This window comes from Pristiophorus japonicus, unplaced genomic scaffold (assembly GCF_044704955.1).
Source record: "Pristiophorus japonicus isolate sPriJap1 unplaced genomic scaffold, sPriJap1.hap1 HAP1_SCAFFOLD_160, whole genome shotgun sequence".
Taxonomy (NCBI): domain Eukaryota; kingdom Metazoa; phylum Chordata; class Chondrichthyes; family Pristiophoridae; genus Pristiophorus; species Pristiophorus japonicus.
This window is the reverse complement of record NW_027251278.1, coordinates 399,620-412,195: the sequence shown is the minus strand read 5'-3', so window position 1 is coordinate 412,195 and position 12,576 is coordinate 399,620. Positions and strand designations below refer to the sequence as shown.

Sequence of the window (12,576 nt, the reverse complement as noted above, 5' to 3'; positions counted from 1 at the left end):
GCGGGGGGATGGAGGGGGAGGTGGAGAGGGGATGGGGGGGATGGAGGGGGAGGGGGGGATGGAGGGGGAGGGGGGGGATGGAGGGGGAGGCGGGGGGATGGGGGAGGGGGGGGGGGATGGAGGGGGAGGCGGGGGGATGGAGGGGGAGGCGGGGGGATGGAGGGGGAGGCGGGGGGATGGGAGGGGGAGGGGGGGATGGAGGGGGAGGCGGGGGGATGGAGGGGGGGATGGAGGGGGAGGCGGGGGGATGGAGGGGGAGGCGGGGGGATGGAGGGGGAGGCGGGGGGATGGAGGGGGAGGCGGGGGGATGGAGGGGGAGGCGGGGGGATGGAGGGGGAGGCGGGGGGATGGAGGGGGAGGCGGGGGGATGGAGGGGGAGGCGGGGGGATGGAGGGGGAGGCGGGGGGATGGAGGGGGAGGCGGGGGGATGGAGGGGGAGGCGGGGGGATGGAGGGGGAGGCGGGGGGATGGAGGGGGAGGCGGGGGGATGGAGGGGGAGGGCGGGGGGATGGAGGGGGAGGCGGGGGGATGGAGGGGGAGGCGGGGGGATGGAGGGGGAGGCGGGGGGATGGAGGGGGAGGCGGGGGGATGGAGGGGGAGGCGGGGGGATGGAGGGGGAGGCGGGGGGATGGAGGGGGAGGCGGGGGGATGGAGGGGGAGGCGGGGGGATGGAGGGGGAGGCGGGGGGATGGAGGGGGAGGCGGGGGGATGGAGGGGGAGGCGGGGGGATGGAGGGGGAGGCGGGGGGATGGAGGGGGAGGCGGGGGATGGAGGGGGAGGCGGGGGGATGGAGGGGGAGGCGGGGGGATGGAGGGGGAGGGATGGAGGGGGAGGGGGGGGGATGGAGGGGGAGGCGGGGGGATGGAGGGGGAGGCGGGGGGATGGAGGGGGAGGCGGGGGGATGGAGGGGGGATGGAGGGGGAGGGGGGGGGGATGGAGGGGGAGGCGGGGGGATGGAGGGGGAGGCGGGGGGATGGAGGGGGAGGTGGAGAGGGGATGGGGGGGATGGAGGGGGAGGGGGGGATGGAGGGGGAGGGGGGATGGAGGGGGAGGTGGGATGGAGGGGGAGGTGAGAGGAAGCCGAGGGGGAGGGCCCGGCCAGTGTTGGCCATGAATATATACACGACAGCTCCCTTACCTTGCAGCTTCTTCAGAACGGCCACCTCCATCTTCAACACTTGCTTGGGTTGCTGGGCAGACTCCACCTTCAGGGCAACGTTCTCACGGATCAACAAATCCGTCGCCTCGTAGATCTCACCAAACCCTCCTCCACCAATCTTCTTCAGCTGAACAAATGTCAACAGAGAGCAACCGTGTAAATATGGCACAGGGAATGTACCGGGGTCCATGGTGTGTGCCCCGGGGCATGGTGGGGGGGGGGGGGGGGGGGGGGTGGAAAGACAGGGTCGATCGTGGAGTGTCCCGGGGCAGTATGGGGTATAGGGTCCATGGTGGGGTGGCTCTGGGGCAGTGTGGGGTGTAGGGTCCATGGTGGGGTGTCCCCGGGGCAGTGTGGTGTGTAGGGTCCATGGTGGGGTGTCCCAGGGGCAGTGTGGCGTGTAGGGTCCATGGTGGGCTGTCCCAGGGGCAGCGTGGGGTGTAGGGTCCATGGTGGGGTGCCCTGGGCAGTGCGGAGTCCATGGTGGGGTGCCCTGGGGTAGTGCGGAGTCCATGGTGGGGTGCCCTGGGGCAGTGCGGAGTCCATGGTGGGGTGCCCTGGGGCAGTGCGGGGTCCATGGTGGGGTGCCCTGGGGCAGTGCGGAGTCCATGGTGGGGTGCCCTGGGGCAGTGCGGAGTCCATGGTGGGGTGTCCCCGGGGCGGTGCGGGGTCCATGGTGGGGTGTCCCCGGGGCGGTGCGGGGTCCATGGTGGGGTGTCCCCGGGGCGGTGCGGGGTCCATGGTGGGGTGTCCCCGGGGCGGTGCGGGGTCCATGGTGGGGTGTCCCCGGGGCGGTGCGGGGTCCATGGTGGGGTGTCCCCGGGGCGGTGCGGGGTCCATGGTGGGGTGTCCCCGGGGCGGTGCGGGGTCCATGGTGGGGTGTCCCCGGGGCGGTGCGGGGACCATGGTGGGGTGTCCCCGGGGCGGTGCGGGGTCCATGGTGGGGTGTCCCCGGGGCGGTGTGGGGTCCATGGTGGGGTGTCCCCGGGGCGGTGTGGGGTCCATGGTGGGGTGTCCCCGGGGCGGTGCGGGGTCCATGGTGGGGTGTCCCCGGGGCGGTGCGGGGTCCATGGTGGGGTGTCCCCGGGGCGGTGTGGGGTGTAGGGTGTAGGGTCCATGGTGGGGTGTCCCGGGGCAGTGCGGGGACCATGGTGGGGTGCCCTGGGGCAGTGCGGGGTCCATGGTGGGGTGCCCTGGTGCAGTGCGGGGTCCATGGTGGGGTGCCCCGGGGCAGTGCGGGGTCCATCGTGGGGTGTCCCTGGGGCAGTGCGGGGACCATGGTGGGGTGTCCCGGGGCAGTGCGGGGTCCATGGTGGGGTGCCCCGGGGCAGTGCGGGGTATAGGGTCCATGGTGGGGTGCCCCGGGGCAGTGCGGGGTATAGGGTCCATGGTGGGGTGCCCTGGGGCAGTGCGGGGTCCATGGTGGGGTGCCCTGGTGCAGTGCGGGGTCCATGGTGGGGTGCCCTGGGGCACTGCGGGGTCCATCGTGGGGTGTCCCTGGGGCAGTGCGGGGACCATGGTGGGGTGTCCCGGGGCAGTGCGGGGTCCATGGTGGGGTGCCCCGGGGCAGTGCGGGGTATAGGGTCCATGGTGGGGTGCCCCGGGGCAGTGCGGGGTATAGGGTCCATGGTGGGGTGCCCTGGGGCAGTGCGGGGTCCATGGTGGGGTGCCCCGGGGCAGTGCGGGGTCCATGGTGGGGTGCCCCGGGGCAGTGCGGGGTCCATGGTGGGGTGCCCCGGGGCAGTGTGGGGTCCATGGTGGGGTGCCCCGGAGCAGTGCGGGGTATAGGGTCCATGGTGGGGTGCCCTGGGGCAGTGCGGGGTCCATGGTGGGGTGCCCCGGGGCAGTGCGGGGTCCATGGTGGGGTGCCCCGGGGCAGTGCGGAGTCCATGGTGGGGTGCCCCGGGGCAGTGTGGGGTCCATGGTGGGGTGCCCCGGGGCAGTGCGGGGTATAGGGTCCATGGTGAGGTGCCCCGGGGCAGTGCGGGGTATAGGGTCCATGGTGGGGTGCCCTGGGGCAGTGCGGGGTATAGGGTCCATGGTGGGGTGCCCCGGGGCAGTGCGGGGTATAGGGTCCATGGTGGGGTGCCCTGGGGCAGTGCAGGGTATAGGGTCCATGGTGGGGTGCCCCGGGGCAGTGCGGGGTATAGGGTCCATGGTGAGGTGCCCCGGGGCAGTGCGGGGTATAGAGTCCATGGTGGGGTGCCCTGGGGCAGTGCGGGGTCCATGGTGGGGTGCCCCGAGGCAGTGCGGGGTCCATGGTGGGGTGCCCCGGGGCAGTGTGGGGTCCATGGTGGGGTGCCCCGGGGCAGTGCGGGGTATAGGGTCCATGGTGAGGTGCCCCGGGGCAGTGCGGGGTATAGGGTCCATGGTGGGGTGCCCTGGGGCAGTGCGGGATCCATGGTGGGGTGCCCTGGGGCAGTGCGGGGTCCATGGTGGGGTGCCCTGGGGCAGTGCGGGGTCCATGGTGGGGTGCCCTGGGGCAGTGCGGGGTCCATGGTGGGGTGCCCTGGGGCAGTGCGGGGTCCATGGTGGGGTGCCCTGGGGCAGTGTGGGGTCCATGGTGGGGTGCCCCGGGGCAGTGCGGGGTATAGGGTCCATGGTGAGGTGCCCTGGGGCAGTGCGGGGTATAGGGTCCATGGTGGGGTGCCCTGGGGCAGTGCGGGGTATAGGGTCCATGGTGGGGTGCCCTGGGGCAGTGCGGGATCCATGGTGGGGTGCCCTGGGGCAGTGCGGGGTCCATGGTGGGGTGCCCTGGGGCAGTGCGGGGTGTCCATGGTGGGGTGCCCTGGGGCAGTGCGAGGAGATGTGGGTGAACAAACCAGGTGTCACTCACCACTTTCCAGCGGTCTTTGACAACAAAGGCCACGGGCAAGATGTCGAGCTGCTCCCCGCCCCCGCTCATGTTTGCCTCGTGCTGCAGAGCAGCTGCTAGGCACTGCATTGGGCAGCCAGCGAGGTCTCACACTGTGTCCATCCAAACAGCTCCATTGACCTGCACAACAAGAAAGGACTTGGCTCCATTACATCATTGGGATTCCAGCCCTACCCACCTTCAATAGTCTCAGTTTATTCAGTGGTCGCAGAGGCCCCCCCAGAATCAGCTGGCCGTAGGTTCAAGCCTCTCGCTGGGCCTCAAGCACTGGCAGAGGTGCCGTCTTTCAGACGAGATGCTGAACTGAGACCAGCTTTTCAGGAGGTGTAAAAATCCCATGGCACCTATACACGGAGTTCTCCCCAGTGTCCCTCAACCACAACAGAAGATTTTTTAAATGGTGAGAAACGTTTAAATGTTGGTGTTCAGGAGATCTGGGTGTCCTTGGACAGGAAACACAGAAAGTGTTTCTTTCTGTAAGCAATAAGGGAGGCAAATGGCATGGTGTCCTTTACTGCAAGGGGGGTTGGAGTGTAACAGTAAGGAAAGTCTTGCTACAACTGTACAGGGCCCTGGTGAGACCACACCTGGAGTACTGCGTACAGTTTGAGTCTCCGTATCTAAGGAAGGATATACTTGCCTTGGAGGCGGTACAACAAAGGTTCACCAGACTGATTCCTGGGATGAGAGGGTTGTCCTATGAGGAGAGATTGTGTAGATTGGGCCGATACTCTCGGGAGTTTAGAAGAATGAGGGGTGATCTCAGTGAAATATATTAGATTCTGAGGAGGATTGACAGGGTAGATGCAGGAAGGATGTTTCCCCTGGGATGGCGAGACTAGAACCAGGGGTCACAGTCTCAGGATGAGGGGTCGGCCATTTAGGACTGAGATGTGGGGAAATTTCTTCACTCAGAGGGTGGTGAATCGCTGGAATTCTCTGCCCCAGAGAGCTGTGGAGGCTCAGTCATTGAGTATATTCAAGACAGAGATCGATAGATTTTTGGAGTCATGAGGAATCGAGGGAGATGGGAATCGGGCAGGAAAGTGGAGTTGAGTCAGCCATGATCTTATTAAATGGTGGAGCAGGCTCGAAGGGTTGTTGGGCCTACTCCTGCTCCTATTTCTTATGTTCTTATAATCTTTATATCAACAAAACCAGATTAACTGGGCATTTATCGGATTACTACTTGATCCCTCAGTGTGGGATTTAAAAAACCGTAATCCATGTGACGTGTGTGTCGCTGGCAAAGCCGGCATTTATTGCCCATCTATCACTGCCCACGTTTGATGCAACGGAGTGCCTTGCTGGGCCACTTTGGAGGGCAGCTCACAGTCACGTTGGTGTGGACTGGAGTCACGTATTGACCCAGACTGGGTAAGGACAGCAGCTTTCCTTCCCTAAAGGACATTAGTGAGCCAGTTGTGACAATCTGATGGTTACTGATCGTAGCATTTTTATTAACAGTCTGGAACTCACGGCCTGAAAGGGTAGTTCAGGCAGAAACCCTCACCACATTTAAACAGTACTTGGATGTGCCCCTGAAGTGCCGTAACCTACAGGGCTACGGACCCAGAGCTGGGAAGTGGGATTGGGCTGGGTAGCTCTTGGTCGGCCGGCGCGGACACAATGGGCCGAAATGGCCTCCTTCTATGCCGGATATTTCTACAATTGTAGAATTCTATGATCTAGATTTTGTGAACTGAATTCAAATTCTCAAACTGTCCAGGTGGGATCGGAACTCCGCGTCTCTGGGTTATTTCATAGTATTACATCGAATTTACAGCAAAGGAACAGGCCATTGGGCCCAACTGGTCTATGCCAGTGTTTATCTTGCACTCGAGCCTCTTCCTCCCATTCGATTGACTTCATCCACCCATCAACATGTCCTTCCATTCCTGTCCCCTTGTGTAATATTTCTCCTGGTCTCTGGGTTACCAAAACCAAAGCAAGGTACTGTGGATGCAGCAAGTCTGAGATAGAAAGAGAGAATGCCGCAAATACTCAGGTCAGGCAGCATCAGGTCGATGGCTGTCACAACTGGAAAAAGTTAAGAGATTTTTAGGAAATGCGAAGGCAGGAAAGAACAAAAGGGGAGGTGTGTGATAGGGTGGGAGGGCAGGAGGGATTAAATGACAACAGGGCTGATGGTGTGAGGCAGAAGGAGATGGTAACGGGGCAAGTAAAGAAACAAGAGATGAGTCTCGAGGAGGTAAACGGGAATGTCAGGATCAGTAGCAGCAGCGTTGTGAAGCAATTCAGGCAGAGGTTATGGTCTGCAATTGATGAACTCTATGTGGAGTACGGAAGTGCTGAAACGGAAGATGAGGCGTTGTTCCTCGAGCTTGCGTGAGCTTCGTTGGAACAGTGTAGGAGGCCGAGGACAGAGAGGTCAGAGTGGGAGTGGGGCGGGGAATTAAAGTGACAGGCGACCGGAAGCTCAGGGTCACACTTACGGACTGAACGGAGGTGTTCGGCAAAGTGGTCACCCAATCTACGCTTGGTCTCCTCAATGCAGAGGAGAGCACATCGTGAGCAGCGAATACAGTACAAGTTGTACCTCTCCAGTCTGGGAATCTCCAATCCAGAAACATCCGTGGGTGGCATCCCGGTTACCCACGCTGTTCAGTGAGGTAAGCGGGCCAGGCAAGCAAAGGGAAGGGCAGGACAGGGCAGGCGGCTGACTGAGGGGTTGAAGCTGGGCCTGAGGGAGAGGAGGGCTTAAGAAAACGGAGTGATTGTAGACAACGAGCAAGTGCTGGGCAAATGACCTTCTGCACTGCGCATGCACAGAACGCTTCCGGGTCCTTGGTACCAACCGCGTCACACCCTGCAACTGGATTGGATAGATTTGCACAAGCGCACAAAGCCCTCGCAAATCCAGCTTCGGGGTCAGGACCTGACAGCTGCCTCCGCCTGGTTTCAAACTGCCTGGAGCTGGGGAAGACACGACCTCATAGACAAAAGAGCAGCAAACCAGAGAGCGAGAGAGCTAGGCCCAAGTTTCGCAGCCAGAGCCGCAGCGTTGCGGAGGTGTTCAGCAGCCTGGGCGCTGTCATCAGGTACCGGTAAGCCCAGGGTCGGCATGACCGCCCGTGCTTCGGAAAATTCTCCGTTCCGGCACCCGTCAGGTCCCGAAACAGTGAGAGGTCCAATCTGTGTACTAAATCGAAAGTACAAGTGAATCGCTGTTTCACCTGCAAGGAGTGTTTAGGGCCATGGACAGTGGGAAGGGAGGAGGTCAAAGGGCAGGTGTTGCATCTCCTGCGCTTCCACGGGAAGGGGAGCTGGTGCTGGGGTGATTGAGGAGTGGACCAGGGGGTGACGGAGGGAGAGGTCACTTCGGAATGCTGAGAGGGGAGGGGAACATTGGTGGTGGGATCACGCTGGAGATGGTGGAAATGGCGGAGGATGATCCGGTGAACGTGGACACGGGTTGGGTGGAAGATGAGGACAAGGGGAATCCTGTCATGGTTCTGGAGGGAGGCGATGGGGCAGGGGCAGGAGCAGGAGCAGGAGCAGGAGCAGGAGCAGGAATGCAGGACAAGGAACGAACACGGTCGAGGGTCCTGCAAACCACAATCCCAATCGATCAGATATCTTCCCATTCACTCCCACTGTACACAATCCCAATGGACCCAAACCCCTTTCCATTCACTCCCACTATACACAATCCCAATGGACCCAAACCCCTTCCCATTCACTCCCACTGTACACAATCCCAATGGACCCAAACCCCTTCCCATTCACTCCCACTGTACACAATCCCAATGGACCCAAACCCCTTCCCATTCACTCCCACTGTACACAATCCCAATGGACCCAAACCCCTTCCCATTCACTCCCACTGTACACAATCCCAATGGACCCAAACCCCTTCCCATTCACTCCACTGTACACAATCCCAATGGACCCAAACCCCTTCCCATTCACTCCCACTGTACACAATCCCAATGGACCCAAACCCCTTCCCATTCACTCCCACTGTACACAATCCCAATGGACCCAAACCCCTTCCCATTCACTCCCACTGTACACAATACCAATGCACCTAACCCCTTCCCATTCACTCCCACTGTACACAATCCCAATGGACCCAAACCCCTTCCCATTCACTCCCACTGTACACAATCCCAATGGACCCAAACCCCTTCCCATTCACTCCCACTGTACACAATCCTAATGGACCCAAACCCCTTCCCATTCACTCCCACTGTACACAATACCAATGCACCTAACCCCTTCCCATTCAATCCCACTGTACACAATCCCAATGGACCCAAACCCCTTCCCATTCACTCCCACTGTACACAATCCCAATGGACCCAAACCCCTTCCCATTCACTCCCACTGTACACAATCCCAATGGACCCAAACCCCTTCCCATTCACTCCCACTGTACACAATCCCAATGGACCCAAACCCCTTCCCATTCACTCCCACTGTACACAATCCCAATGGACCCAAACCCCTTCCCATTCACTCCCACTGTACACAATCCCAATGGACCCAAACCCCTTCCCATTCACTCCCACTGTACACAATACCAATGCACCTAACCCCTTCCCATTCACTCCCACTGTACACAATCCCAATTCACCTAACCCCTCTGTTAAATTAGTACTTAGTCTTTAAATAAAGGGTAATTAAATCAGCTGATTGCTGAGTAGTGGCTGGGTGTGTTTTGCTAAGGTTTAGAGTTTATTTCTGCTTGATAGTTGCGAGTGTAACTAGAGGGATGGCAGGGCAGCTCAGTCCCGTGGATTGCACATCCGGTGGTATGTGGGAAATCCTGGATGCTTCGCGCAGCCGGGACGACCATGTATGCAGGAGGTGTCTCCAGATGCACCAACTCCAGCTCCGTGTTTTGCAGCTTGAGCGTCAGCTGGAGTCACTGCGGTGCATCCGTGAGACTGAGAGCTACGTGGATAGCACGGTTCTAGAGGTGGTCACCCTGCAGCTTAAGAATCTGCAGGCAGATAGGGTGTGGGTGACCGCCAGACAGAAGAGGAGGACTAGGCAGGTAGTGCAGGAGTCCCCTGAGTCCATCTCGCTCTCCAACCGGTACTCTATTCTGAGTACCGGTGAGGGCGATGGTGGCTCTGGGGACTGGCCACGGCACCACAGGTGGCTCAGCTGAACAGCGGGGGGAGGAAGAAGAATGGAAGAGCTATAGTGGTAGGGGATACAATAGTCAGGGGAGCAGACAGGCGTTTCTGCGGCCACAGACGTGACTCCAGGGTGGTATGTTGTCTCCCTGGTGCCAGGGTCAAGGATGTCACCGAGCGGCTGCAGGGCATTCTGGGGGGAGAGGGTGACCAGCCAGAGGTCGTGGCCCATATCGGGACCAATGATATAGGTAGGAAGAGGGATGAGGTCCTGCAGGCAGAGGTTAGGGAGCTAATTAAAAAGCAGGACCTCAAAAGGTAGTAATCTTCGTGTTACTGTCAGTGACAGGAGCTAGTGAGTACAGAAACAGGAGGATAGAGATGAACACATGGCTGGAGAGATGGTGCAGGAGGGAGGGCTTTAGATTCCGGAGGCACTGGGACCGCTTCTGGGGAGGTGGGACCTGTACAAGCCGGACGGGCTGCATCTCAACAGAGCCGGGACCAAAATACTCGCAAGGGGGTTTGCTAGTGCTGTTGGGGAGGGTTTAAACTAGCTTGGCAGGGGGATGGGAACCTGAAAATAGATTCAGTGAGGAGAGGAGTAAATCTGGAATTGGAAAGCAAAAATAAAGAAAGTGAATTTGAAGGACAGAGGGAACAAACAGGAAAAAAGGGTAAAAAAAAATGTAAAGCTCTTTGTCGAAATGCACACAGCATTCGTAACAAGATAGATGAGCTGACGACACAAATAGATACAAACGGGTATGATCTGATTGCCATTACAGAGACGTGGTCGCAAGGTGACCAGGACTGGGAACTGAATATTCAGGGGTATTTGACAATCCGAAGGACAGACAGAAAGGAAAAGGAGGTGGGGTCGCTGTGTTAATAAAGGATGGGATCAGTGCGTTGGTGAGAAACGATATTGGCTCAGAAGATCAAGATGTAGAATCAGTTTGGTGGAGATAAGGAATAATAAGGGGAAAAAGTCACTGGAGGGTATAGTCTATAAGCCCCCTTACAGTATTTACACGGTTAGACGGAGTATAAATCAAGAAATAATGGAGGCTTGACATAAAGGAACAGCAATAGTCATGGACGATTTTAACCTTCATATTGATTGGACAAAGCAAATTGGCCAGGGTAGCCTTGAGGAAGAGTTCATAGAGTGTATCTGGGATAGTTTCCTTGAACAGAATGTTGTGGAACCAATCAGGGAGCAGACTATCTTAGATCTGGTACTGTGTAATGAGACAGGATTAATAAATGATCTCCTAGTAAAGGATCCTCTAGGAATGAGTGACCATAACATAGTTGAATTTCAAATTCAGTTGAAGGGTGAGAAAGTTAGTTCTCAAATCAGTGTCCTAAAGGAGACTACAAAGGTATGAGGGCAGAGTTGGCTAAAGTGGACTGGGAAAATAGACTAAAGTATGGGACGGTTGATGAACAGTGGCAGATATTTAAGGAGATATTTCATAACCTGCAACAAAAATATATCCCAATGAGAAGGAAAGACTGTAAGAGAAGGTAAAATCATCCGTGGCTAACTAAGGAAATATGGGATGGTATCAAATTAAAAATAAGGACATACAAAGTGGCCAAGACTAGTGGGAGGCCAGAGGATTGGGAAATGTTTAAAAGCCAGCAAAGAACGACTAAAAAAATAATTACGAGAGGGACGATAGATTATGAAAGTAAACTAGCACGAAATATAAAAACAGATAGTAAGAGTTTCTACAGGTACATAAAAAGGAAACTGAGATAAGGAGGAATTTCTTCTCTCAGAGAATTGTAATTCTGTGGAATTCGCTGCCTCACAGAGCTGTGGAAGCTGGGTCATTGAATAAATTTAAGACCGAGACCAATAAGGGAATAAAGGGTTATGGGGAGTCTATGATCGGATCAGCCATGATCATATTAAATGACAGAGCAGGCTCGAGGGGCCGTATGGCCGACTCCTGCTCCTATTTCCTATGTTCTTTAAAGAGCGGCTGAAGTAAATGTTGGTCCCCTAGAGGATGAGACGGGGGAATTAATAACAGGGAACAGGGAAATGGCAGAGACTTTGAACAAATATTTTGTATCAGTCTTCACGGTAGAAGACACTAAAAACATCCCAATAGTGGATCATCAAGGGACTATAGGTAGGGAGGACTTAATACAATCACTATCACTGATGAAGTAGTACTCGGTAATATAATGGGACTAAAAGCGGACAAGTCCCCTGGACCTGATGGGTTATATCCTAGGGTCTGAAGAGAAGTGACTGCAGAGATAGTGGATGCATTGGTTGTAATCTACCAAAATTGCCTGGATTCTGGGGCAGATTGGAAAATCGCAAATGTAACGCCCCTATTTAAAAAAGGAAGCAGACAAAAAGCAGGAAACTATAGACCAGTTAAGCCGAACATCTGTTGTTGGGAAAATGCTGGAGTCTACTATTAAGGAAACAGTAGCAGGACATTTGGAAAAGCGTGATTCAGTCAGGCAGAGTCAGCATGGTTTTATGAAAGGGAAATCATGTTTTGACAAATTTGCTGGAATTCTTTGAGAATGTAACGAGCAGGGTGGATAAGGGGGAACCAGTGGAGGCGGTGTATTTGGATTTCGAAAAGGCATTCGATAAGGTGCCACATAAAAGGTTACTGCACAAGATAAAAGTTCACGGGGTTGGGGGTAATATATTAGCATGGATAGAGAATTGGCTAACTAACAGAAAACAGAGAGTCGGGATAAATGGGTCATTTTCCGGTTGGCAAACAGTAACTAGTGGGGTGCCGCAGGGATCAGTGCTGGGTCCTCAACTATTTACAATCTATATTAATGACTTGGATGAACATAAGAACATAAGAATTAGGAACAGGAGTAGGCCATCTAGCCCCTCGAGCCTGCTCCGCCATTCAATAAGATCATGGCTGATCTGGTCGTGGACTCAGCTCCACTTACCCGCCCCTCTCCCCGTAACCCTTAATTCCCTTATTGCTTAAAAATCTATCTATCTTTGACTTGAAAACATTCAATGAGCCAGCCTCAACTGCTTCCTTGGGCAGAGAATTCCACAGATTCACAACCCTCTGGGAGAAGAAATTCCTTCTCAACTCGGTTTTAAATTGGCTCCCCCGTATTTTGAGGCTGTGCCCCCTAGCTCTAGTCTCCCCCACCAATGGAAACAACCTCTCTGCCTCTATCTTGTCTATCCCTTTCATGATTTTAAATGTTTCTATAAGATCACCCCTCATCCTTCTGAACTCCAAGGAGTAAAGACCCAGTCTACTCAATCTATCATCATAAGTTAATCCCCTCATTTCTCGAATCAGCCTAGTGAATCGTCTCTGTACCCCTTCCAAAGCTAGTATATCCTTCCTTAAGTAAGGTGACCAAAACTGCACGCAGTACTCCAGGTGCGGCCTCACCAATACCCTATACAG

At 56.6% G+C, this 12,576-nt stretch overlaps 1 protein-coding gene across 1 annotated transcript in view; it reads right to left on the bottom strand.

Moving 5' to 3' along the window:
* LOC139243075 (tau-tubulin kinase 1-like) overlaps positions 1-12,576 on the bottom strand; it is an 89,484-nt gene that overhangs the window by 50,636 nt on the left and 26,272 nt on the right. The window contains 2 exon segments of the mRNA XM_070870669.1: positions 1,128-1,286; positions 3,996-4,154. Coding sequence (XP_070726770.1) covers positions 1,128-1,286; positions 3,996-4,103 — 267 coding nt within the window. The 5' untranslated portion in view covers positions 4,104-4,154.